The following is a 24062-nucleotide window of genomic DNA, read 5'->3' as shown; positions in this document are numbered from 1 at the left end:
TAATTTCATAATATTTAAATATCTGATACTAGTTTTAATATAGTCTTTATTATTTTCAGTGTCTTACTTAAATATTAGAGTGTCTACGCAAGAATTTTTTCGAACTCTCTTATTGTTTTATTTTTCAAATTTTGCGACTTGACGATGACGTTTTCATTCAAACAAATTCATTATTTTATCTTGATAACAATAACTCTAATAACTATTATGAATTATTATTAATTTTTAGTATAACTATTATAGACTATTATTAATTTTAGATAAAATTATTATAAATTTTATAGTGACACATGAATTTATATATTTTGTTTGTAGATAAAATAGTAAAAATGTGCATTTAATGTTGCCTGGATTAATTTTTTAAAATTTAATATAACAATAGTCGAGTAAATTAAATATTACTCGAGTGAGATATGCAGATATTTGACACGAGCTTAAGTAAATATTTTTGATACTCTAGTAAATTATGACTTGACTCGACCATAACTTTCATTTAGTCAATTAATAATTCAAGTACATAAACTCGTACTCTACCTAATAATTTTTAATTTTTTACTTGACTAAAGAATACCATTATTAAGTGTTAAGAATATGCATGACAAATAATTCATGATTTGTTATACTATAAATATGTTATTGGCTATAGAGTTTCTAACTTGGATAGTGGTAACTCGCAAAAGCCAGCACATCGTCTTCATTTTTGTTCAGTATGAGATATTGAAAGATAAGATTGGTGAGTCTCGTGCCATTTTGTATAAGATATAAAAAGAAGATGAGTGGATGTTTGTTATAAAAACAAGTTCACTGAATGTAATTGTTAACATTTAATCACGTGGATTTTATCTCACAAGTCAATGATTCAATGTTAACTACGGATGTGCAATTAGTCCTTAGACTTGATATGACATAGATATTTGTGTATTAGTGGATTAAGATATCAACGATAATATATGGTTGTTCTAGTTAAGAACGATCATACGTATTTATGTATCTAGTTCAGTGATGCATGAGTTATATGTGTATCAGACGTATAATCTATCACCTCGAGATTTATGAGGAATATATCCTATGCGATCTAATAATCACTTGACAATAAATTCTTAACCGATATAATATGATAATGGAATGTGTATTCCATAAATGTTGTGTCATATTAATCAAGTTGATTTTGGATTTAGTTATATGACGAAATTAAGAGATTTGACCTGCAGACCGTGATTTCTTATTTTATCGGGATATAGGATGATAGAAGGATCATATTGTATGATATTGTAATAAAAGGTTCAAATACTCACTTCACATTAAATTGAGTAATCATTACACATTGTTAGATGTTAATTAATTCTTGTTGTTAATATAATTGTGAACCTAGAAAGTCCTACATAATAAGAAATATTTTAAGGAGATGAAGGATAAATCAATAATTATGTAATTACTAATTACGTTGTATTTATTTATTAGATAAATAATAATAATTATATTCATAATATAATCATTTATGAATTAATAATTGGATCGAATTTTTTGCTAACACATTAAACTTGCCCCAATAGCACTTAGGGTTTTTAATTGTGCTCTATAAATAGGAACATAAACCTTCAAGCCAATTGCAATTACGGGAGTGCCGTGGGTAATGTTGGTTGAAGCAGTTTAAGAGATGTTTTCTAAATCAGATCACCATAGCCAGTTTGCCTATCTTCCAAACCACAGCCATCCACCACATGCTTGAAACCACATAAATCATTGGCTCAACAGTAGGTGATTTGAGCTGTTCAGGCAATTTTGATGTAGGTAGCTCCTGTTCTTTCATAAAACCCTTGGTCATCTTAGCAAAGTCATTCGAGTGCACTCACCTTCATTCCTTGTAAGAATATTGCAAAAATAAAGAAGCAAAAACATGAGAAAGAAACAAATAATAAATCAAAAGGAACAGTAGCGGGATAAAAAACATTCCTCAAAGTGAATTTAGAAGAACATATATTTATGCTACTCTAGATTCTTTTGGCATGACAATTATATATTTTGTGTATGTTCCATAAGTAGAATGTAATGTTTTCAATTCATTACATATTCATAATGATTTAAAGCAATAAATATAAGACAGAAGGTTGTCATAGTTTAGTTATGATATATTTATAATATACATGAATGATAACTTTGTTGCATCATATCCCACCTCAATCGGGATGGGATCACCAATTATAGACCTAATCCAAAGTGGGGATCCGGCATTTCCTAATTGTAAAGATCTACACTTGAGTCAAGATACTACTTTCTAACACTACTTAGCATCTATTTCTACCTAGAAGAGTTTAACTGAAGATAACTCCAACATTTATGAAATCAAATGATATGCCCAAAATCTCAAAGACTATCAATACAGAATTAGATGGGGAGCAAGAGAGATCTTGTATTTCAGTAGACACTTGATGAGAGATTGAGCAACTCAAGATCATACGGCCTGCCTCCGTCTGGGCTTATTTGAGAGAGTGGGCAACCCACACATTTACCTTATATTCAACTATAACAAAATCAAGCTTATAGCGTATAGATCAAGTAACAAGCAAGTGATGCACTATGATTAATACCAGTAAGTCACGAGTTCAATACTTAGCCTAGGCAAGTGGTAAAGGTCTGTCTATGATTTACCTCTTTTATCAAAATTAAAAGAACGACCGACGAGAGACCACGCAAGAATAGTAATTCCAAGTATAACAAAATCAATGTACATGCAAAGGTCACGACTAATGACATACAACAGCATATGATATATCATTTGGAAACTTCGGCGGAGCAAAAATAAGCCCATCTTAAATGGACCGATGATGCACTATATCGTTAAACAATTAGAGGGCATGATTCAAGTACAATTCCATTGCAGAAACCTACTTGGCTCCCTATTTCTTCACCTTTTTTTGCTCATTTTTCCTTTTGAGGACAAGAGAACTACAATGCAATAATGCAAGTAACAATGGATAAAAGGGCTTCCCCAGCTTGTGAGACCCTAGATAACTTCTCAGTGCCTTCAACAAACACGCTAGGCCTATGACACTAGAAGTCTAGAATACATACATGATAATGTGTCTTCTTTTGGCATTTGCCCAAGCATGCATTAGGCGCAAATGCAAGCTGTTGCTTCCTAAATTTCACCATCCGTCATATTTGGTTCATGCTTTAGGCCTCATGGATCCAAATGAGGAGAGCTTTCAACTTCCTATCAAGCATGCATAGTGTGTGCTGAAATCTCGTCGAAAAGGCAGCTACTCTGATGCTTCGCTTTCCAGGGCGGGAATGGTAAGGAAACGTGATGAGAACCGAAAATCTGACGCATCCTTTGGGTTTGGAGTTACTGATCTCTTCCGCCTTTCAGGAAAACCTTGCCCAGAAATTACGTCATATAAAATCCCCATGCTCTTTTTCTTAGCAGAGTTACTGCTTTCTTCCGAAAGCCTAAAAAAAAATTGTCAAGAGGTTCCAGACAAAAGAGTTCATTGAGCGAGAAAGAAAGAAAGGAAGAAGTCGTTATAGCAAAAATATGTGAAGCATGCAGCTTAACACAAACATTAACTTAAAATAAGCACTTCGAACATGAAGTTATACCACATAATAAAAAGGCGTCTTTGCTCCAAAGTAAAATTTACATGTTTCTCTGGACTCGTGACTTAATAAGCATTGCTTTACTAAAGCTGCATGCTCAAAGAGCACTTTTCTTTTTCTTTTTTATTTTGATAGCCAACTTGCATAAGTTGTGAATTTAGTTAATAATTTAATATGCTATTAGAGCAAGTGTTCTAAGTTGAAACCTCACCGCTAACACAATACTTAAATATTTACATGTGTTTAGACCAACCATATAATAAAGTCAGACCACATGTGAGAGGACATGTTGAGAGTAAAAACAATAACAAGATAAAGTTAACCCCCCTTATCTACTAGCTTAAGCTTTTAGATGATATGGTAGTTAACAATTTAACGATACATGTATCCATAAACATCCAATTATTGAAAGTTGAGTTCCTAGAATTCCGAATCTGGATAAACTGGCCAGTACTTTCAGCTGAGCAGTTTTCCCGATGAGGACTTCAACAAAGATCTGGGAATGCTTGGCTCTGTACATCAAGTAGTAAGACAACCAATTAACACTTTTGGATTTACCCCATAGGATTTCCTTAAAATCTAATCACGAAAAACTTTAAATTGTTCCACAGTGCTAAGCTTGATGATACATTTCTCAAACCACAATAATTCCATTATATCGATAGGTGAACTAAACATCAAATCTTCTGCACTTCATTTGGTTAGGAGAGGAGCAAATATCTTTCTAATGAAAATGTAACTAGGTAAAGCATTTTGTGAGGCTATCAACAATTTCCTAACTAACAGTTAGCAAACAACTTCAGACTTGAGTTAGCATAACCTAAAAAATCAATGGGATTGACTCTGTCTGTAAACAACTTGGTGAGGTCTGAACTCTCAAGAGCAATTTCACAAGTATATAAATGGGTCCCAAGTTAATCCCATTTGAAATACCCCCAATTAAAACAAGTATAAAATTTATAATTGGGAGATATAAGAATAAGATTATTTGAATACTTATTAAAACAAGTCGTAAACGGGGTTAACTGGAGACCCATTCACATCCCTAAGTACAAGCTGCCATCATGTGACTAAGTTTATGATTAACTCATCATCATATGCCTTAATCCCACATGAATTGGGGATCCATTTACATCCCTAAGCCTAAGGGGGCTCTCGCTAAGGTTATTTTGTTTTTTTTTTTCCTCTTACTCTTTTACTACAAACTTCTTCCATTGCATCTATTTGCCTAATACATGCATCTATTAATCTTCTTCCATGCTCAAATTATCTTAATCACATATGGCATGTTTTATGATCTTCAATAGGACCACTTCAACCTTAATATGAATAATCCTATTTATAATTCAACTTTGTGTGTATGGCAGATCATTCACCTCAATAACTTCATTATAGATAATCTCAATTACTCATATTCTATCTTCTTCTTCTTTTATTTCTTTTCTTGTATGATTTCCTAAAACATCATATCAAAGCTTAGCACTGCACAAGATGGGGTCCATTACAAGAATTCTGTCTAGCCCATCATCATTATCTATAGCTATATTTCCTATTTGTCCATTATAACACATATCACACGTAAGAGTTTCATACCAGATTTTGGGGTCTTTCATTCTCTACCTATTTTATTGAATTTCTTCTATTCCATCCAACTTTTCTCACAGGAACACCTATCAACCTTTTTCTTACATGATCAAACCATTTTAATCATGTCTCAAGCATTTTATTTTTAATAGAAGCCACTGTTATTAGCTTGCCTTAAACCAAAAAGTAACTAAAAGATACTATGTCAGATTTCATTAGGTTTCCATAGTTGAAGGGTAACATAATATTAACCATTTGTGGGTGCTAGTTTCTCCAAGAAACGATGAAGACATTGTCATGATCCTTCAGTTGAGCTAGGGTTTTGATAGGAAATTTGAAGAATCCAAAGAAGAATTAGAACAGAAATGGACGGGGAAATAGACAGGAATGAGGGGGAAATGCAGACAGGCAAGAGAAAGTGAGGGAATTAGAGGGAAATGAGAGAGAGATCAAAGATGTTGATGTTAGGGTCCTAGGGGTGAGCTAGGGTTTAGAAAGGAATTACGAGGGAAGAGAACAGTTTGGAGGGAGAAAAAAGAGGTTTTGGGGGAGAAGAGAAGAGAACAAGAGAGAATTTTAGAGGGAAATTCCGAATTCAGATTATCAATTCCAACATATCCTCCTCTTAGCATCTCAGCTAGCTTTATATAGCTACTTCCCCTATGTCAGTCATTCTATTACAGTTACAGAGTAAAACAGAAATTCAAACGAGTGTTATTAAAGGCATGCCTAGGCGCAAGGCGCACTTGTTACGCCTAGCATGGTCCCAGGGGGTGCAAGCAAGAAAGGCGCGCCTAAGCCCTTAGGCACAAACTTGGGCTTTAGGCACACCCGGCTGTTTTCTTAAAAATATTTTTACTGTTTTAACTTTTTAAGTGTTTATTGTTGTAATTTTTAATAGAATCCTAATAGAAAAAAGAAACTTTTCAGATTCTGATTCCAATTATAATTACATACTAATTGGAATTGGTATTTACTTATTGGAATTGGTATTTTATTTATTGATGTGATTTTTAATAAAATCCAATCCTAATAAAAGAATGAAACGTTTTAGATTCCAACTCCAATTACAATTAAATACTAATTGGAATTGGTATTTACTTATTAGAATTGGTGTTTTGTTTATTGCTATGATTTTTAATAGAATCCAATCTTAATAGGAAAATAAAACTTTCAGATTCCAATTCAATTATAACTAAATACTAATTAGAATTGGTATTTATTTATTGTGGTGATTTTTAATAGAATCCAATTCTAATAGGAAAAGAAAACTTTTTAGATTCCAATTCTAATTATAACTAAATAGTAAATACTAATTGGAATTGGTATTTACTTTTCATATTATAATTCAAATTATAATTAAATACTAAATAAACAATAAATCAAAAGAAATTCTCAAACCAAAGAGACTAAGACTTCTAATGATGAAAATATATAAATGTTTGATTTTGACGATGAGGATGATTTTTAGATTATTTAAAATTTATAATTAGTTAATTTTAATTAGGATTTAAGACCTATAAATTGTTTAAAATTTAATTTAAGTTGACTTAAAAGATCAAACTTTTTTTTATAGATTTTTTTTTAACTTTTGTGATGCTTATATGCCGATTGCTGAAATATAATGGGATTTGTTTTGCTGAAATTTACAGTTATGTGACTTGTTTTAATATTTTCCTTACTTGGTATATGTTGAATTTTTTTAATTTTCTTGATAACATGATTGTGAGTATATTATTAAGAGTTATGACTTATTTTATATCTTATTTTTCAATTAGAACATATATTTTTCTTTTTTTTTTAATTAGCATGCCCCTAGTTCCACCAAACGCGTGCCTTACCTTGCGCCTTGCCCCTTGGGGTCCAACACCCTTGTGCGTCTTGGGCCTTTAATAACACTGATTCAAACAATAGAAAATACCAAAACTATCTACTACTACCTCCTTTATTTACTATTTTATCCTTGGGGTCTTGACAATTGAGAGCGAAACAGATTTCAATTATCATTCAACTATATCCCTAACCTCTAAGATGTAACCTATTTATAGGCTTGCCTGCCTTTCAGTTATAATAATAACTGAAAGGTACAACAGCTACAATACAGCAAGGTACAACCACTACAATACGTCTAATACATAATTACTAATAATTCTTGTATATCCTTGGGGTCAAGACAATCGAGAAACAGCCTATAGGTACCACCTCTGGATTAGAATCGCTCGAAACCACAAATTTACATGCCTCAATTGGCCTTGTTGAGCTTTCTGAGAATCAATTGACTCTCGTTGCCACTTCCTGAGTTACCTACTATCAGCTTCCAAGGACAGCCTTCTAGTACTCGATTTAGCAAACCTGAGTCTGCCTTAGTAATTGCTTCTAGGAGTCGCCTATCTAATTGATGCTCTGATCGCTAGAATTACAACCAAGAATCAACTGGCTTCCTGAATCGCTTATATCTAATTCAACATCTGAGAACCAGCTGCTTTGAATCAACAACCGAAAATCATCTGGATCTGCTTTGCATTCACAATATGGGACCTTAATCAAATGCTAAAAATTTCCAGATTCTCGGCCGAGAATTGTTGGCTCCGATACCATGTGTCATGATCCTTGGGTTGAGTTGTTTTGATAGGAAATTGGAAGAATCCGAGGGAGAATTAGAACAGAAATGGAGGGGGAAATAGACATAAATGAGGGGGAAATGTAGACAGTACAAAGAAAATGAGGGATTCAGAGGGAAACAAGAGAGAGATCAATGAAGTTGAGAGAGAAACAGATTTCAATTATCATTCAACTATATCCCTAACCTCTAAGATGTAACCTATTTATAGGCTTGTCTGCCTTTCAGTTACAATAACAACTAAAAGGTACAATAGCTACAATACAACAAGGAGTATGATGTATTTGGATATTAATCCCTTGTGTGCATTTTGCAGCTGTTCTGATGAATCGGTGCAGCATATTTTCTTCCAGTGTGTGCTGAGTGCGAATGTCTGGAATCAGATCAGAGGGTGGCTGGGCATCTCTAGGAGTATGACTTCAATCCCCAGTGCCCTTAAATGGCTCAAGAAGGAGGCTAGAGGGACTTCTTGGCATAGTAAAGCGAAGAAAATTGCCGAAGAAAATTGCGTTGGCTAGCATGGTTTATCACTTGTGGACAGCTAGGAACCAGCTCATTTTTTAAGGCCTTAGACCGAATGTAGACAGCATCATCAAATTAATTAAAACACATGTATACAGAGTTATTTTTACTTTGTATCCTTGTGTTTTAGTCCAGTATGAGTCTATTGCTATGGGTCAGTAATTTCTGGCTCCTTTGTTTTGCCTACGTATGCCCAGTGTATCTTGTACATTTTGATCAATACATACATTTATTTACCGATAAAAAAAATAATTACTAATATATCATTGTATATCCTTGGGGTCATGATAGACGTGTGAGAGTTTTTATGCAAGGAATAAGATCAAAATCTTTAAGCCATTTTTGTACATTCCATAATCGACTTTGTAGATTGGGGATTCAAGTTCAGTTCATGGTCAATTCCAAAGACGTAAATTCAACACTCAAAAGTAATTGCTACAAAACATGATGTCTACTTGATATGAAACTGGAGGAACTTGGTACAAGAAAAGCATACCTGCAAACACCATAGATTTAGCACCTGGCACACTCGAGAACTCCCACTAGAGTTGAACTTGTAAGCTGTCAGTTTGTCACTTCTATATTTTGATTCTTGATAGTAGATTGCTTGACTGATCTAGATATTGGGAGTTTCCCTATCAAGTTCTCTATAGAGTTTTCTTTTCCACATAAAAAAAGTGTTACTTTATATGATTTTTTATAATTGAACAAATTGAATAACCTAAGTAAAAATACCTTAGGTAGAATTGGAGACTAACAAATCACTTGTTTTCTCACTTTGTATTGAGTTTAGAATGAGTATTTATACATGAGCTAGGCCACAGTTTGCTCCTAAAATACAGGGATAGGATACAAAATACAAGTTCAAATATGTTACAAAAACAGATAGGGTAGGATTTAAACTCAAGTGGTAGTTTTATCCTATATTTATGGAACCACTTTATCTCTTCATCTTTATCTTCTCATCTTTCTTATCTCTTTCGTTTCAAATACACCCTATCAACTCATCTCCTTTCGGCTTCTATTCAAACATATAACTTTTGTATCTTCATCTTATCTTTTCCTTCAACAATAATCAATTTATCTCATGTGGTTGATTGCAAATTTTAGCAGAATTGCCTAATTAATAAAAGCAATCCATCTAGGAGATCTCCAAATTCTTGACGAACCAAGCCAGGACAGAATTTTTTTCATTCTTTAGTTTCTCAAAAATATTTTATGAAAGTTTGCTCAAGAAATGTGAAAACAGAGAAGTGTAGCTTGCTTGTCTATAAAACTTCACTGGTAACAATGATAATAATAGGTGCAGAAATAAGAAAGAGGAACTTCCCCTTTCTGCAAAGGCAAATGTTTGGGAACAGGGTTTCACTGAATTCTTGCACAAATGCAAATCAAGGGTTGCACTGTCTGCTTTTTTCCCATATTATACAGAACCCTCAACCAAAGATGTATAATACTTGTAAATTGGCTTCAAAATTACAGTAACATAGTACAGAGCATGATTTCAGAACAGAAGCAGAATAGAAACAAGGATGATGAACCCACTACAGCAGAAGTTAGAGAAATAAATGACTTTACATAATCAATATATCAGTAAAATTTTGCAAAAACTCATTGGAGGCTATTGAAGCCTTACCGTTCACGGATGATCCTAAAAGCTTCTTTTGTCGCATAAGGTAGCCCAGTCATTGGATCACGGTACCTTCAATATCACATGAAAATCAAACAATTTTTCTCAGCACTATATTTTCAAAATAAGTTGCAGTAAAGGGGATTAAGATCTACATGTACGCACCTAATTCAATTTACAAGAGAAATAACAAAATATAAGTCCTTTACATCCTTTTGTCCCACAACAACACAAAGGACAAAACATTCATTATATTTCAGTCTTAAGAAAGATCAACTTCATAACATTTTTTTTTTTATTTTCCCACTTTGCATGGGTAGGGGGAGGGTCATATTTGATTGCAGCCTTCCCCTTGCTTCTTTTTTTTTTTTTTTTTTTGGTGCAAAGAGGCTGTTTCCACAACTTGAAATGATGAGATTCCAGTCACAAAGGAACAACCCTAACATTGCTACCAAGGATCACTCTCAACAAAATAAATAAATGACACAATGCTGCACAAGAAGGTAAGACAGACCAAGAAACTTGACTTCAAGCATTGCAAGCTGTCACATTCCAAGGGTATTTTTGGTTTTCTGTTTTTTAATTTCCATTTCTGTTAGGGTTATTTGTCTTGTACCTAGGGGTTGTTTGGATATTTTCCCCTTTTGTCTTTTTCCCTTTTGTCCTATAGCTTAGGTGGTTACATTTTGTCTTTTCCTTTATTGTCTTGTAGCTTAGGCGGTTAGAGTGCTTTGTCCAGTAGCTAAAGTGAGGCTATATATATATATTGCCTAGCTGTAGGAAGAAGCCATGATGAGAATGAATTGAATATTCTCTCTCTCTCTCTTGGTTATCTTCTCCCTTATCTTCTTGCTGTTCTCTCCCTCCCAATTGATCTCTCCCCCAAATTCTTCTCTTAATATTTCCGATTTTCCTTTCATACCCTAAGCTCATCTCTAAGGGTGTGACACAAGCTTGCATTTGAACCAACTAGCTTACTTCATGTAACTTCAGCAGTAAAAGATGGTTGTAGAAACACTTTTGACGCTATCTACATTTTTTTTCTTTGCACAAGAAAGCTCAGGATGCATACCCAGATTTTCATTTAATGATTTTAGCTACATTAAGAAGACATGTGGTTCAAAGTTCAGTGCCTTGTACTTAATCTATTTAATGTTCAACCATTCTCTCTTAGAGTTCTGAATTGGAAATTGAAGTCGACTATTTTAAGGGATTATAACGTGGAGCTATCATTCAAAATAATTAAATGGTGATAATGTAGAAAGATGCTTTCAATGCCCATAGGATGCATTCAAAGGGGGTATCAATAAGAACATAACCATAGAAAGGGTGAAGCAGCTTATGTTTAGCTACATTACATTTAAAAGTCATTCACTTAAGTACAGTCACCGGCTATGACTTCTATAATATATTTTTAAAAGGTATATATTAACTTAGTAAAAATCTCTTAAACATGACATGAGACATAATAGCTGTATAGAACATATGGTTATGGATAGAAATGATTGGAGAGCTATAATCCATGTAGCCGACCCAAATAAGTGGGATTAAAGCTTGTGATGGTCATGAAAAGAATATATTAGTCACATGTTCAATTTATTTAATTACTTTTTTGTGAAAAACTGAAAGGCAAATACATGGCCAACAAGAGAGAAATGAATTCTTACTTTGCAGGCAACCCAGTAACTGCACACATGGCCCTCTCTGGATCTGGTCAAAGATAAATAAATGAAAAGGTTAGCCCTAGTAATCAGTCTAATACTAGAATACTATCCTTAGAAACCCAGCTACCTTACAGATTCACAAGATAACTTCAGTTTGAGTTGTACATGCATGATATTTTTGGATAAGAAGACAACAGCAAGTTTTGAGTTTTGAGAGCACATCTCAAGACAACAAAACAACCTCAATTTCAAGAGAAGTTCTCTTTCATCCAAGTATTTGGTGACACCACAAACTATAGCAGCCACATCATTATGCTTCCCAAGGATCTTGCCAATATTAAGAAAGTCTACATGCATGAAGAGACTTCCTCAGTGTAATTGGCACATGATCATTATGTGTGTCTGTGTTTCAAATTATTCATCTTTCTTGTGTGCTCATATTCTTTGTGTGTCAGCATACACAAATTTTAATTGTACACTTGCAACCATGCAGCTGTACACAAGGTGAAGTATCAGAGAACTTGATATACGTTGCTTGACCACATTGCTTGACCACTTTCCTAACAGATCAAGTCTTGTAAGACAAGTAGTAACATATATGATATCAACTGCATCATTAACACTTGATCGAGTACATCAGGTAACAAGCATGTAATTTACTTACATGGCATGGATGCTGTGGAAATATCTGCCTGAAATGACGATCCTTTACCGAATTCTAGATAGGATTTACCTGCAACAAATTCGGAAATCATCTATACCTAAACAATCTTCCAGTAAAAAGCTACCACAGCATCACTCAAATGGGACGATTCCAACCCAGAAATGCAGAAGAAGGAAGATCTCTTATTCAAATGCAATGAAGAGGCCAGGCTAACTAACTGAGATCTGATGTATGAAAAAGAGAGGGGGGGGAATCACCTATTGGCAGGATAAAGAAAATTACCATCTCTAGATATATATCGCATCTGAGGGCCACTGTAAACTTCTTTGTGCACAATTGCTCTTTTCTTCACTTCTTCCTCCCTTGCTAATACACGCTCTAAGTTTCTCAAGTTCATGATTTCTGCAATATAGAAATTTTATGCCACTTAAATTGAGATCATCCCATAAGGTATGATCAATCCCTAATGAAAGAATCTATAGATTGCCTCCAGTAATCTGCATACTGCACTAAAATTAACTATAGACTAGACCTGTTTGAGCTGCTTCCAAAAGCATCTCTTCTTGGGTCATCTTCTTCTCTTCACCTTCCTTTTTCCTTTTTATAGGCTGAGCAAAAGGGGAATTTTTTTATTTAAAGCAATATACCAGTATATCCTAACACTGTAACTCCAGCCAAATATTCTTCATAACATTTTAATTATTAGAATATTAAGAGTCAATAATTAGAGATTGAACTGGGAAACAAGGTATAAACCAAAAGGAAAATGCATACCTACAAACATACACATTTTTGTTGTGTGTTGAACAAATTCAAGGAGGACCCCAAAAGAGACTGCACATTCAGTTCGTTTTAAACAAAAGCCAGTCTTTTTTTTTTTTTTTTTTGTAAATAACAAAAGCCAGTCTTAAGTCTCCCCATTCACTTGTTTATCATTGTTTTCGTAGATAACACAAATCATAATGAAGTACATTACAACTGCAGCATTATTTTCTCCCTGCTATATGCACTGAAGCGTTAGGAAGTGGCATTATCTTCATTTGACGACTTGAATTTGAAGCATCTGATACATTGCACCCATGAAATTGAATGTAATACAGTATCATAATGAGTACAACCCTAAAAAGCACAGGCACATACATAAAATACAGAAGTGAATACAGCTATTTAGAAAAATGAAGATATATATATTATTGGGGACTAGGGCCCGATCAATTGTGGAAAACATTTCCTAATTTTCAACTCCAATTTTACAACTAAATATGCTCTAACATTTTACGATTCAAAAGTAATAGCACTCATTTCTAGAAAATTCAGAAAAACACCTTTTTGATGTTTTCAAATTCAAAGTATACAGTTTAAAACTAGAAAATTGAGTTTACTGTTTCTTTAAGGGATTCAACCACTGAACAGAAAAATGAAGTTGAAAATTAGAAAATATTTTCTGAAACTGAGCAGGCCCTTATATTTTTATACTTTTCAACACTTCAGAAAATTCAAGCACAGTATGTTATCAAACAAATACCAGTTGGCAGCTAGAGCATACACAATAAAGATGTAAAACTTCGTAAGAATCCTGACTAGCTAACAATCCATACATTTATAACGACAGATAACCACAGAGAGAGAGAGAGAGAGAGCAGGATCTGAACCAGTTTAATACAACTCATTCACAACAAAGCAGCAGCCATTGATGCATTCCAAATAACTTATCCAAACAAGTATTTTGCACATTATTGCTTCCAAAAACATAAGTAGGATCGTTTCTAAAAGTTATGGTTATCCAGAAATCAATTAGAAGTGCTGAAAAACACCTGCTCAATCAAATAGATTAGACAATAACAAACTACTTCGGAAAGCTATAGCGAAATGACATTGTTTTTCCACCATACTAAAATTAAAACAGATTTCCTGAAAAGGAAAGCAATTGTTTACTACCCAATTTCGCATTTCATCAAGATCAAGAATAGGATTTAAAAACTAACCTTCATTGTTGCTTGCATAGCTGCCCGTATTGCATCTCTTTCAGCTTGCCTAACAATGACTGAAGTTCTTGTCGATTTCCTAACGATTCTCTCTGATTCTGCATCCACATCCTCAGGCACATCATGTTGTTCAGGGGCACTAGACTGCTCAGCAGTTTCTTCATCCTGGGGAACCTTTCCTAGTTTTGAGAGGACCTTTTTTTTCTTTTTCTTCTTTGCCGACACCTTTCCAGGAAATATTAGTTTCTTCTTTGCCCGCTTCCTGCAAGATCACTTAAGATCTCAAAAGCTACCATGCTAGACTTAAAAACTCAACTCGCATCATCTTGGAGAAGTCAAACCTATCATCTGGCTCGTTTTCTACTTCTTCATCTGCTTCAGGTTCCTGATTCCAATATAAGAACATCATCAGACAGTAGGGAAGTTCAAGTAGTCAAGGATTACAGAAGTTAGAAAAAGAAAGTTGCATACAGCAAGCCTGTGGGAAATGCAAAATTGCAACAAATCTAAAAATACTGACATCCTCATCAAAGTCACTGTCAAAAACATCGGCAACCTCTGCTTCTTCTTCATAATTTTCATCATTTTCTTCCTGAACAAACATACAAGAGAAAAATATTATATTTCACCCACTAATATCTTGGGCTTAATGGTAAACGAAAGGCCATTATAGAGCAGATGCCAGCTTTGTGTAAAGAAGTATATATTCATCCTAGGACAGTATAATAATCTCACGGATCTATAATTTTCAAGAAACAGAAAGTGACTAGCAAGTTAGCATTCAAGTTCTTAATTTACAATCCCATTCACAAGCTTGCTAAAGGAGATGGATTGTGTCAAACAAATAAAGAAGCCTGCAGATCAGGAAGTAGTAAAGCAGAAGAGTGAAGAAAACATTTAGTTTTAAGCACAGAACATGTAACAGATCGCATCGAACAGTAAAAAGAACTTGATAGCTCTGTCAAATTGGAAAAGTAAGCATTCAACATGTTCCTCATTTTTCCTTTTCTTTTTTTTTTTTTTTCACAAGAGAGCCTGAACTTGATGGGCTTCAATTGAATATAACAAACATCAAATGGAAGTTTATCCTTCAGCCATGGAAAAGAGCATTATGAGTTTCAAAGAGCACTTCTGCCAGCTAGAGAAAAGGGACGCTGAGTTCATTCGTTTTAATAGTTTCATTCTAATGGGCAATCATAGGCCTGCTGACTATAATGAATTTTTCTTTCTAAGAATATTACTCGCATCATTTGATGGGGAAAAATATACAAATATGTTGGTCAAGCATAGTCATGTTTCCATGTTGTATAGGAACAATATCAACAATGTGATGGAACATAATCATACCCATTATATTCATTACTGCCATCTCATGAAATTTTTCCATATGAAGACGGTGTTAGAACCTCATCTCATCATTCCTCACTGGAGCGTTGTTCCAAGAAGGGCATCCAGCACAAAATTTTTGTATGGATTTGTATTGTCAATGTGGCTTTTAGAAATCATTTGACATTATAAATGTCATGCCACCAAGTCACCGACCCCAACTTGGGTAGGAAAAGGTGCAATTGATGGTGTGGTGGTGAAGGTGGTAAGGTAAAACAAGAAAAAATCAGTAAAGTTTGCCTACAACCTCCTTAAGAGCTTCCTGACTCCAGAAAACTTCATCCTCTTCAATCTCCTCACCAAGCAACTTGGTCATCCTAGAATGGCATCACGACAGTGTCAAATACTTGTGATACATCAAATACAAATCCCAGCTTTACATTCTACAAGAGTAAACTACATCCCTATATTATCATAAAACATAATTTAAGTACATCTATTAAGCATTTAAAATGAGTCCCCTGCTCAAATGTCTCTAATACTTCAGACCTTTTGCCTCTTGTTCCTCGAGAAGCACGGTCGAGAAAAACAGGGTCATCTTCTTTGCCAGCTTCCATGGTTGCAAGCCTCCAACTTTCTGCAACGGTAGGGGGAAAACAAACAGTAACCAACATGGAAAACTCTTTCATGAAAAATGCTTGTAAGAATCAGACAATCGAAAATAGACCACCTAGGAAATTTCGTTTATTTTAATTGGTTGGAGTTGAACCCCACCTAGATGTTTTGTGTCTAGTTACAAAAAGTGAACATGTGTCTGCAGTCTGAACTTCTTTTGGATTATAATATGTGGGTTTGTTTGTCATTATTTCGTTTGTGCTAATATATTTTGCGTGTACATATCATGAAGGATAAGTCCAATTGGTGAAGAGGGATTTAGTGTTATTTGATTGTCGAGAAATTAAAGGAAAAGGTTGAAATAAAAGAAAGTTTTATTACTTCTGCACAAGATGTATTTAGCAAATTGCGCATTGTGTTTAGGTTTTTTATTTTCATAGATCAATGAAAATAAAGCACGGGAAGTATACATAAATAACAAAAAAATGTACAAAAAATACAAAACATAAACAAAGGATGGTGTCCTAAGCAAATCTATTACTTTCTGCAGATAAATCTTCAGATAGACAAATATTCTGCAATGACATGGATATAGGAAAAGTATTCATTACTTTCAATGTATTTTAGCTTAAAAATCATTGTCATACCTCTAAAGCATAGGAAGTAAATATAGATGACCATATTTATATAGTTGATAACAACCCTAAACAAAGAGAAAAACAAAATCACCCAGAACAGATATTAGAAGAACAAAATAAGGTTTGAGGGTGTAGACATACCGGGCAAATGACGGAGGGTTCAGATCCAAGGAGAATGGAGATGGCAAAGCGGTGCAGTGGCAGCCCGGCTCGCGGTCCCGGAGATGGTAGCGTTGGGCTGAGCGAAGAACGGAGAGGAAGATGGTCGGCGGTGCCGGAGATGGTGGCGTCGGGCTGAGCGAGAGGAGAGGAGGAAAATCGTTGGCAGCCCCGGAGATGGAGCTGTCGGGCCGAGCCGTGAACGAATAGGAGGAAAATCGTCGGCGGTCCCGGAGATGGCGGCGTCGGGCTGAGCGGAGAAGGGAGGTGGGGATTGCATTTGTGTTTTTTAGCTTCGATTTTTGCTTTTGAAATTTTTTACACCTTCTAAATTTTATAAAAATTAATTTTTTCAATTTTACTTTTATTTGTAGCTCAAAAAATTGACAATCAACTTAAACTAACGAATATGTTTGAATATAGGGGAGATTGCAAATGTTAGATTTTTCCAAACTAATCGAAACAAATCAATTGAACTTGTCGGTTAGCATTAGTTTTTTGTTTACATCAATTTGGTTACATTAATTTTTCTTAAGAATTCAATTTTCAGTTTAATTTTTTAATTAGGAGAATCGAACAACCTGAATCAACTAAACTTTAAAATGATAATATTTTGATATTTATAAAATAATATTATTTTTTTCAATTTTATGTGTTTTCTATAATTATTTTAATTTTTTTGAATTTTTTTTTTATATTTCTTCGATTTAATCAGTTCGATTTGATTTATAAGATTTGGGTTTGATTTTTTCAATTATCGGTTAGTTTGATTTTTAGGATTAATGGTCAATTCAATTCAATTTTGTTCCCAGTTCAATTTAATCGATTAGTAAATTTTGATTGATTCGATAATCGAATCAACAATTTGCACGCCTCTAATTGAAGTTACAACAATGACTTCAATATAAAAGACCTTTCCTAAACATGTTCATTGAGTAGGTATATTATTTTTTATTTTATTGAGATATTTAATAATTTTAATTTTTTTATAATAAAAATATTTAATAAGTCGTTTTTAAAATTGAGGTGTCACACAACTTTTTTGATAAAGTAAAAAGCTATTTTTATGCCTTTATCTTGACTCTAATAAGAATTAACAAATAATAGAACCGCAAAATTAGTTCCACAATCAAAGAAATGACAATCATGTCATGAAACATAAACTAATTCATAAATTTGTCAAAGTTTTAGTACTAATTATTAAATAAAAAATGTATTTATTTATATAAAAATAGTAAAAACAACATTTACTGGAATTCGCCTTGTTCTTGAGTCGACACAATTGTTTTTGCATCTCTATAACGATCGTAGATTTATGAACAAAAAATATACAAAATTTATGAATACCAACATACAAAGCATATATACATATATAACAAAGGATAGTGAGTCAACTCACCTAGTCACTTGTAGCTCTTCAAGTTTCAATATACCTCTTTACTTAATAAAATAACTTATTTGTATTCTTTGACTTGCTCTATCTTCATTGGAAATATGACAAGCCCAACTAATCGGTAGAGACAATGGAGAAAAGCTTGAATGTCTTCAGCAAGTATTGAAAAGTTTGAATGTTTTCATCAGAAGACAATCAAATGTATTTCTAAAAAAATGATAAAGCCTATATATAAAACTAATCTCAAGAATTATTATAATATCTTCATAAAATAAAGTGGAAATGACAAAAAGTAACCACTATTCAAATATAAAATTCCTTTTTATCTCTTTTTAAAAAAAAAAACGTTTATGTACTTTCAAACAAACTAATTACATAATATAGCCACTTTGTCAGATTCAACCATTAGTTTATTTAAAAAGTTAGAAAGAAATAAAAATTAAACACAATAATAGTCAAATACTAAAATACCCCTCATCCCCTCATTACCCATTTCACCCACCCACTTCATCTCTCTCACTAAGCAACTGCCCGCCGCCATCGTGACAGCCACTCGCCGCCGCCGTGACAGCCACTTGACCGCCGACATCAATCTCATCTTGGCTAAACAAGGTTAGAGTTTCTTTGTTGATTTTAATGAAGAAGATGCTAGAAATGGTCGCTGACGACAAAGCTTCATCGGCGACCATGGAGATCGACCGGGCTTCGTTCGCGACGAAGCCCGTTGTGCCCCACGGGCTTCGTCTTTAGGGCTTTGTTGCAGACGAAGCCCGATCGGGCTTCGTCTGCAACGAGCCCCCTGCATCTCGACAAAGCTCGATCGAGCTTCGTTTGCAGGCCAAGCCCGATCGGGCTTCGTCTCACTACAACGAAGCCCGATGGGCCGCGACCAAGCCCACAGCCCAATCAGGCTCTCTTGGGCCCCAGCTCGATTATCTCTGCCCAACGAAGCTCGATTAGGTTTGGGTTGCGATGATCTGGCTGCGACAATTGGGCTTCTTCTTCTTTTACTTGTGTTTTTACATGGTCACTGTCTAAAACAATTGTTGTTTTTTTTTTTTTTTTTCCTTACAGATGGCTGAACAACAAACTATAAAATTTACTTATGTTCATACTCATCGAATATTACCGCCCGGAATGCGAGTTACTACTCATTGTGGGATCAAACACCTTGAGGCGATGCGTCGTGCTCTAGATCGATACAAGTTATTAGATAGATTCCTACAGGGCCCATTAGGACATTTCTTAAAGATGTCTTTGTCTCTCCATTTGACTGCACCACAATTGATATATCATGTTCTACTTAGGGAGGTGACATTTCCAGGTGCCCACCACGATGAGATGTGGTTCGAGATTGGTGGCACACCATATAGGTACGGGAGGCAGGAGTTCATACTTATTAGTGGACTCCGATTTGGGGCTATTGATAGGGAAAGCCTTGAACCGAAACCTATTGAGCCGGAGAGTTTACGTGCTCGACTATTTCCACAACATAAGAAGGGGGTGACTGGAGACGACCTTGAATTACTTATTAGTACCAGAGAGGACATGGTTTCAGAGGATGCCCTGAAACTGATTTACATTGCTGTGGTCGATATGTTTTTGTTGGGCTAGGATGAGCGCGGGCATGTGGATGATTTCTTGTGGACTATGGCTGAGGATTTACAAGCATTTGAGATGTTCCCTTGGGGTACGTATGTCTACAGTAAGAGTCAACATTACATCTGATTGGCCACGAAAGAAAGAAAATTGACTGGTGAAGGTGGGAAGAAAATCAACCTTTATGGTTTTGTATGGGCGTTTCAGGTACTCTTTCCTTATTGTATATGATTTGTCTATAATAACTAAATGTTTGTTTTGTTTTTTAATTTTTATTTTTATTTTTATTTTGCTCTCTACAGTGGTGGTTGATCGAAACGTTCCCATGGATTCAGAATAAATGGGCCGTTAGACTGTCTGATGCAGACATTCCAAGATGCAGAAAATGGCTATCAAAAAAAAGGCCGCAGATAAAAAATTACGACGATTGTCTTAGGAAGGAAGTAAGTGTGCAACTTACCTCTAAATTTTGTTTATTTTTAAATCATATCTATCTAAATAATACAATTTTGCAGGCACGAGGATCGAGTCAGACTCTTGAGCCCACTGATGATGAGCGGGAAACGAATTTTTGGAGATCTTTTAACCCTCAACACTCGGTTGGGGTCAATGTCTATAAATTTGGGGGCGGAGGGGGTGAAGAGGAGGAAGAGAATGGCGGGGATGAGGACGAGAACGGGGATGAGGATAAGGCGAGTAGGATACATTTAGATGAGAAGGGAAAGGAAGAGAATGGGGAGGAGAATGATAAGGAGAAGGCAAGATTCCCTGATAGTTCGCACCACAGACAATACGAGGTAGGGGTATGATTTTTATTTAATAATGGTTTTAATTTATATTTTTTGTAATTGTTTATATATTTTTTATAGGAGGGAAAGGAGGAGAAGGATAAGGAGAAGGCAAGATTCTCTGATAGTTCGCACCACGGACAATACAAGGTAGGGGTATGATTTTTATTTAATAATGGTTTTAATTTATATTTTTTGTAATTATTTATATATTTTTTATAGGAGGGAAAGGGGGAGAAGGATAAGGAGGAGGTAAGATTCGTTGATAGTTCGCACCACGGACAATACGAGGTAGGGGTATGATTTTTATTATCATAATGGTTTTATATTTTTTTTTAATTATTTATATTTTTTTTGTTTGCCTTTTGTAGATCACCGAGATGCTGAAACAAACTCTAGATATGTTGCGGAGAATAGATGGGGAAATGAGTCAGGTGAGGACACAATTGTTGAGACTAGAGAGGGCGCAGGAATCACTAGAGAGGGGGCAAGCAGCACTAGAGAGGGGGCAGGCAGCACTATGTGCTCATCTACGCATCCCGCATATTTCCCCAGATCACAGCGATAATGTTCATAAGCAGTCCCAGAGTGGTGATCAGGTAGATCTTGATCATCACGATGAGGAGCAGGCATCTACATCTAGAGTAAATTCCAAATTTACTTTTATACGTTTTACTTCATTCTAAAATACTATTTTGTAACGGTTAGGTTTTGTTCAGTTACAGGAGGAGGAAGTGGTTAGGGTCGACAGGCGACCTATGCGAGATAGATTGCCATCGCAGTTTCGTCGTCCACCCTTCACCGATCCAACAAAATATAAAAGGAGAAAGAAGGATGCTACTTTGGAGGGGTCGGACGTGGACCCGATGCCGCCGGTACTAGACCCAATGCCGCCGGACATAGAGACAGAGCCCCCTGAGGGTTATATTGAGTTCATAGGTTCTAATGAAAATATTAGGTAAGTAACAATATTTACATTTTTTCTATTTGCATAAACAATATATTCTTACTCTTATTTTTCTTGGTTGTTGTAGTCTTCACACCGGTTTCATTCTTAACCTAACACCGGATGACCTCCGAAACATAGAGAATGAGGCCAACTGGTTGGAGGGTTACCATATCGATAGTTACATGTGTTGCCTGAGACGTATACTGTAACGACCCATTATTGGGTTTAGAATTTTAGAATGATATATTAACTTATTTTAGTTATTATATAAGTTGAGCAAATTTGATTCTTAATGTTGAAATAGATCTATGGGTTTAAATTAAATGAATGGGATAATGAGTTGGGCTTCAATTTATTTAAGGCAAATGGGCTAAGAGTTGGGCTTGGGCCTTTAAGGAAATAGAAGATGGGCCATTTATTTGGGCTTAAGCCCAATAACAAAAAAAAAAAAAAAAAAAAAAAAACATCCACCATCTACGCATCATTACTTCCCAACCCCCCTTTCTTTTTCTTCTTTCACTTCTTCTTTATTGTTTTTCACTCCCTCTTTTACTTCTCCTTTTTTCTTTCACTCCTCCTTTTACTTCTTCTTTTTCCTTTTACTCTTACTTTCTTCTTTCACTTCTTTTTTACACCTTCTTTTTCTTCCTCTTTATCTCCTTTTTTTCTTCTCCCTCCCGACTTCTTCTTCTTCTTCTTCTTATTCTATTCTTCTTCTTCTTCTTCTTCTTCTTCCTCATCTAATACGCATTCTTTTTCTTCTCTACTGCTTCTATTCTGTTAAATTTTCTGTGGCAATTGGAGCTTCTGTGCGGGTGCTTCATCTTGATTTATTCATCCTCAGGCAAGTATCCTTTCTTCTTCTTCTTTTATTTTTCTCCCCTTCCATGTGTAGCATCTCTATTAAATTTTTTCTATCTACATAGTATAAAATTCCTAAATATTGTGAGTCTATTTGATGTCTCAAAAGGGGTTTGATTCACCCCAATATTATTCTGTGAATGGCATTTTTCACCTCCATTATGATGGGAGTTTGTTCACCTTCATTGCTCATTGTAGTGTATTTATTGGTATATCTTATATGTGAATGATGTCTGGATAATTAATGTCTATACCCGAATGTCCCATGAAATTGTGGAAAAATATCAAGTTAATGTGTGAAAAAATTCGGATGCTACAGTACCATATAGTACCTATACAGTATCTCAATACAGTACCTATACAGTATCTCAATACAGTACCATACAGTACCTATACAGTATCTCAATATAGTACCTATACAGTATCTTGATACAGTACCTATACAGTATCTCAATACAGTACCATACAGTACCTATATAGTATCTCAATACAGTATCTCGATACAGTACCATACAGTACCTATACAGTATCTCGATACAGTACCATACAATACCTATACAGTATCTCAATACAGTACCATACAGTACCTATACAGTATCTCGATACAATACCATATAGTATCTCGCTATAGTATGATACCGTATTCGTACAATATACATACAGTATCTTGCTACAGTACCATACCGTATCCGTATAGTACCCCGCTACAATACCCATCCGAAAATTTTTATTAATATTAATTAAACATTTACTTAATGTATTGGAGCAATTGTATGGTGGAAAAATAACAATTTTTGCCATAACATTCTTCAATGGTATTAAATGTATATTGAGAACGAGAATTTAAATTTTACATTGCTGGTAAATGCATACATGATGCATACATGTACATGATGCTCATATATATATGTTCTTAGCGCACTTATTATTTTGCGCGAAAATAAAGGGTTTCCTAGGAGCGCCTGACGCGGGACGAGGTGGCCATAGCCCGGCAGGTTGTGCTCGATACGTTATGTGTTGATTTACTGATATGATGATTAACGCATATTTTGCATCGTGGCTTATGAGCCTATGGGATTTATACTTATGATGTATGCACTTGTATGATTATACATGAACAAAAATTTGAAATTTATAATTCTATGAGATATGATTTCCGACTCATATAATTGAATATTGATATGAAGTCGTTGTACACTCCTCTCGGTGTCATCATGATTTCTCTTTCTTCATACTGCTCCTTTGTACTAGAACTTGCTGAGCCTTGTGGCTCACTTGATCTTCTTATGCCATTCCAGGTAAAGGTAAAACAGTCATTAAGGGAGAGTCCAGTGGGACTACAACCCAAGGGTAGTGGTGTACAGAGGCACTCAACTCGGAGATCCTAGTTGCGTTTTGGTGAGGTAGATTGATGAGATTTTAAATTGTTGTTTTACATTAGAGCCTCATATTCGGTTTGTATGGCCTA

The 24062-nt window shown here is 34.9% G+C and overlaps 1 protein-coding gene across 4 annotated transcripts; it reads right to left on the bottom strand.

Moving 5' to 3' along the window:
* Nucleotides 1–2738: 2738 nt before the first annotated feature.
* On the bottom strand, nucleotides 2739–17298 carry LOC127810235 (SWR1 complex subunit 2). Of its 4 annotated transcripts, XR_008025390.1 has the most exons (13): nucleotides 16987–17298; nucleotides 16142–16229; nucleotides 15900–15969; nucleotides 14787–14858; nucleotides 14608–14651; nucleotides 14267–14528; nucleotides 12814–12889; nucleotides 12564–12683; nucleotides 12282–12350; nucleotides 11621–11663; nucleotides 9960–10025; nucleotides 8820–8982; nucleotides 3309–3450 (listed from the first exon to the last, which is right to left on the bottom strand). XR_008025390.1 is itself a non-coding variant. In XM_052349586.1 (12 exons), the coding sequence occupies exons 3-12, from the start codon at nucleotides 15932–15934 to the stop codon at nucleotides 3261–3263; spliced, it is 1026 nt and encodes a 341-aa protein (XP_052205546.1). In that variant the 5' UTR covers nucleotides 15935–15969; nucleotides 16142–16229; nucleotides 16987–17298; the 3' UTR covers nucleotides 2739–3260. The 4 variants fall into 4 exon arrangements, 3 of the variants coding, with proteins under 3 accessions (XP_052205546.1, XP_052205544.1, XP_052205545.1); XM_052349586.1 differs by lacking the exon at nucleotides 8820–8982 and having other exon boundaries at nucleotides 2739–3450; nucleotides 14738–14858; XM_052349584.1 differs by lacking the exon at nucleotides 8820–8982 and having other exon boundaries at nucleotides 2739–3450.
* Nucleotides 17299–24062: the final 6764 nt, after the last annotated feature.

Source organism: Diospyros lotus, chromosome 9 (genome assembly GCF_014633365.1).
Source record: "Diospyros lotus cultivar Yz01 chromosome 9, ASM1463336v1, whole genome shotgun sequence".
NCBI classification, from domain to species: Eukaryota; Viridiplantae; Streptophyta; class Magnoliopsida; order Ericales; family Ebenaceae; genus Diospyros; species Diospyros lotus.
The sequence above is the reverse complement of the archived record's forward strand: the minus strand, read 5'-3'. Positions and strand labels throughout refer to the sequence as shown.

Coding starts and splice junctions, on each gene's coding strand:
- LOC127810235 (XM_052349584.1), bottom strand. CDS start 16,209: ATGGAAGCTGGCAAAGAAGATGACCCTGTTTTTCTCGACCGTGCTTCT. Junction 12,351..12,563: donor GCGATATATATCTAGAGATG/GTAATTTTCTTT, acceptor AATTTGTTGCAG/GTAAATCCTATCTAGAATTC. Junction 3,451..9,959: donor TTTAGGATCATCCGTGAACG/GTAAGGCTTCAA, acceptor ATTTTTTTTTAG/GCTTTCGGAAGAAAGCAGTA.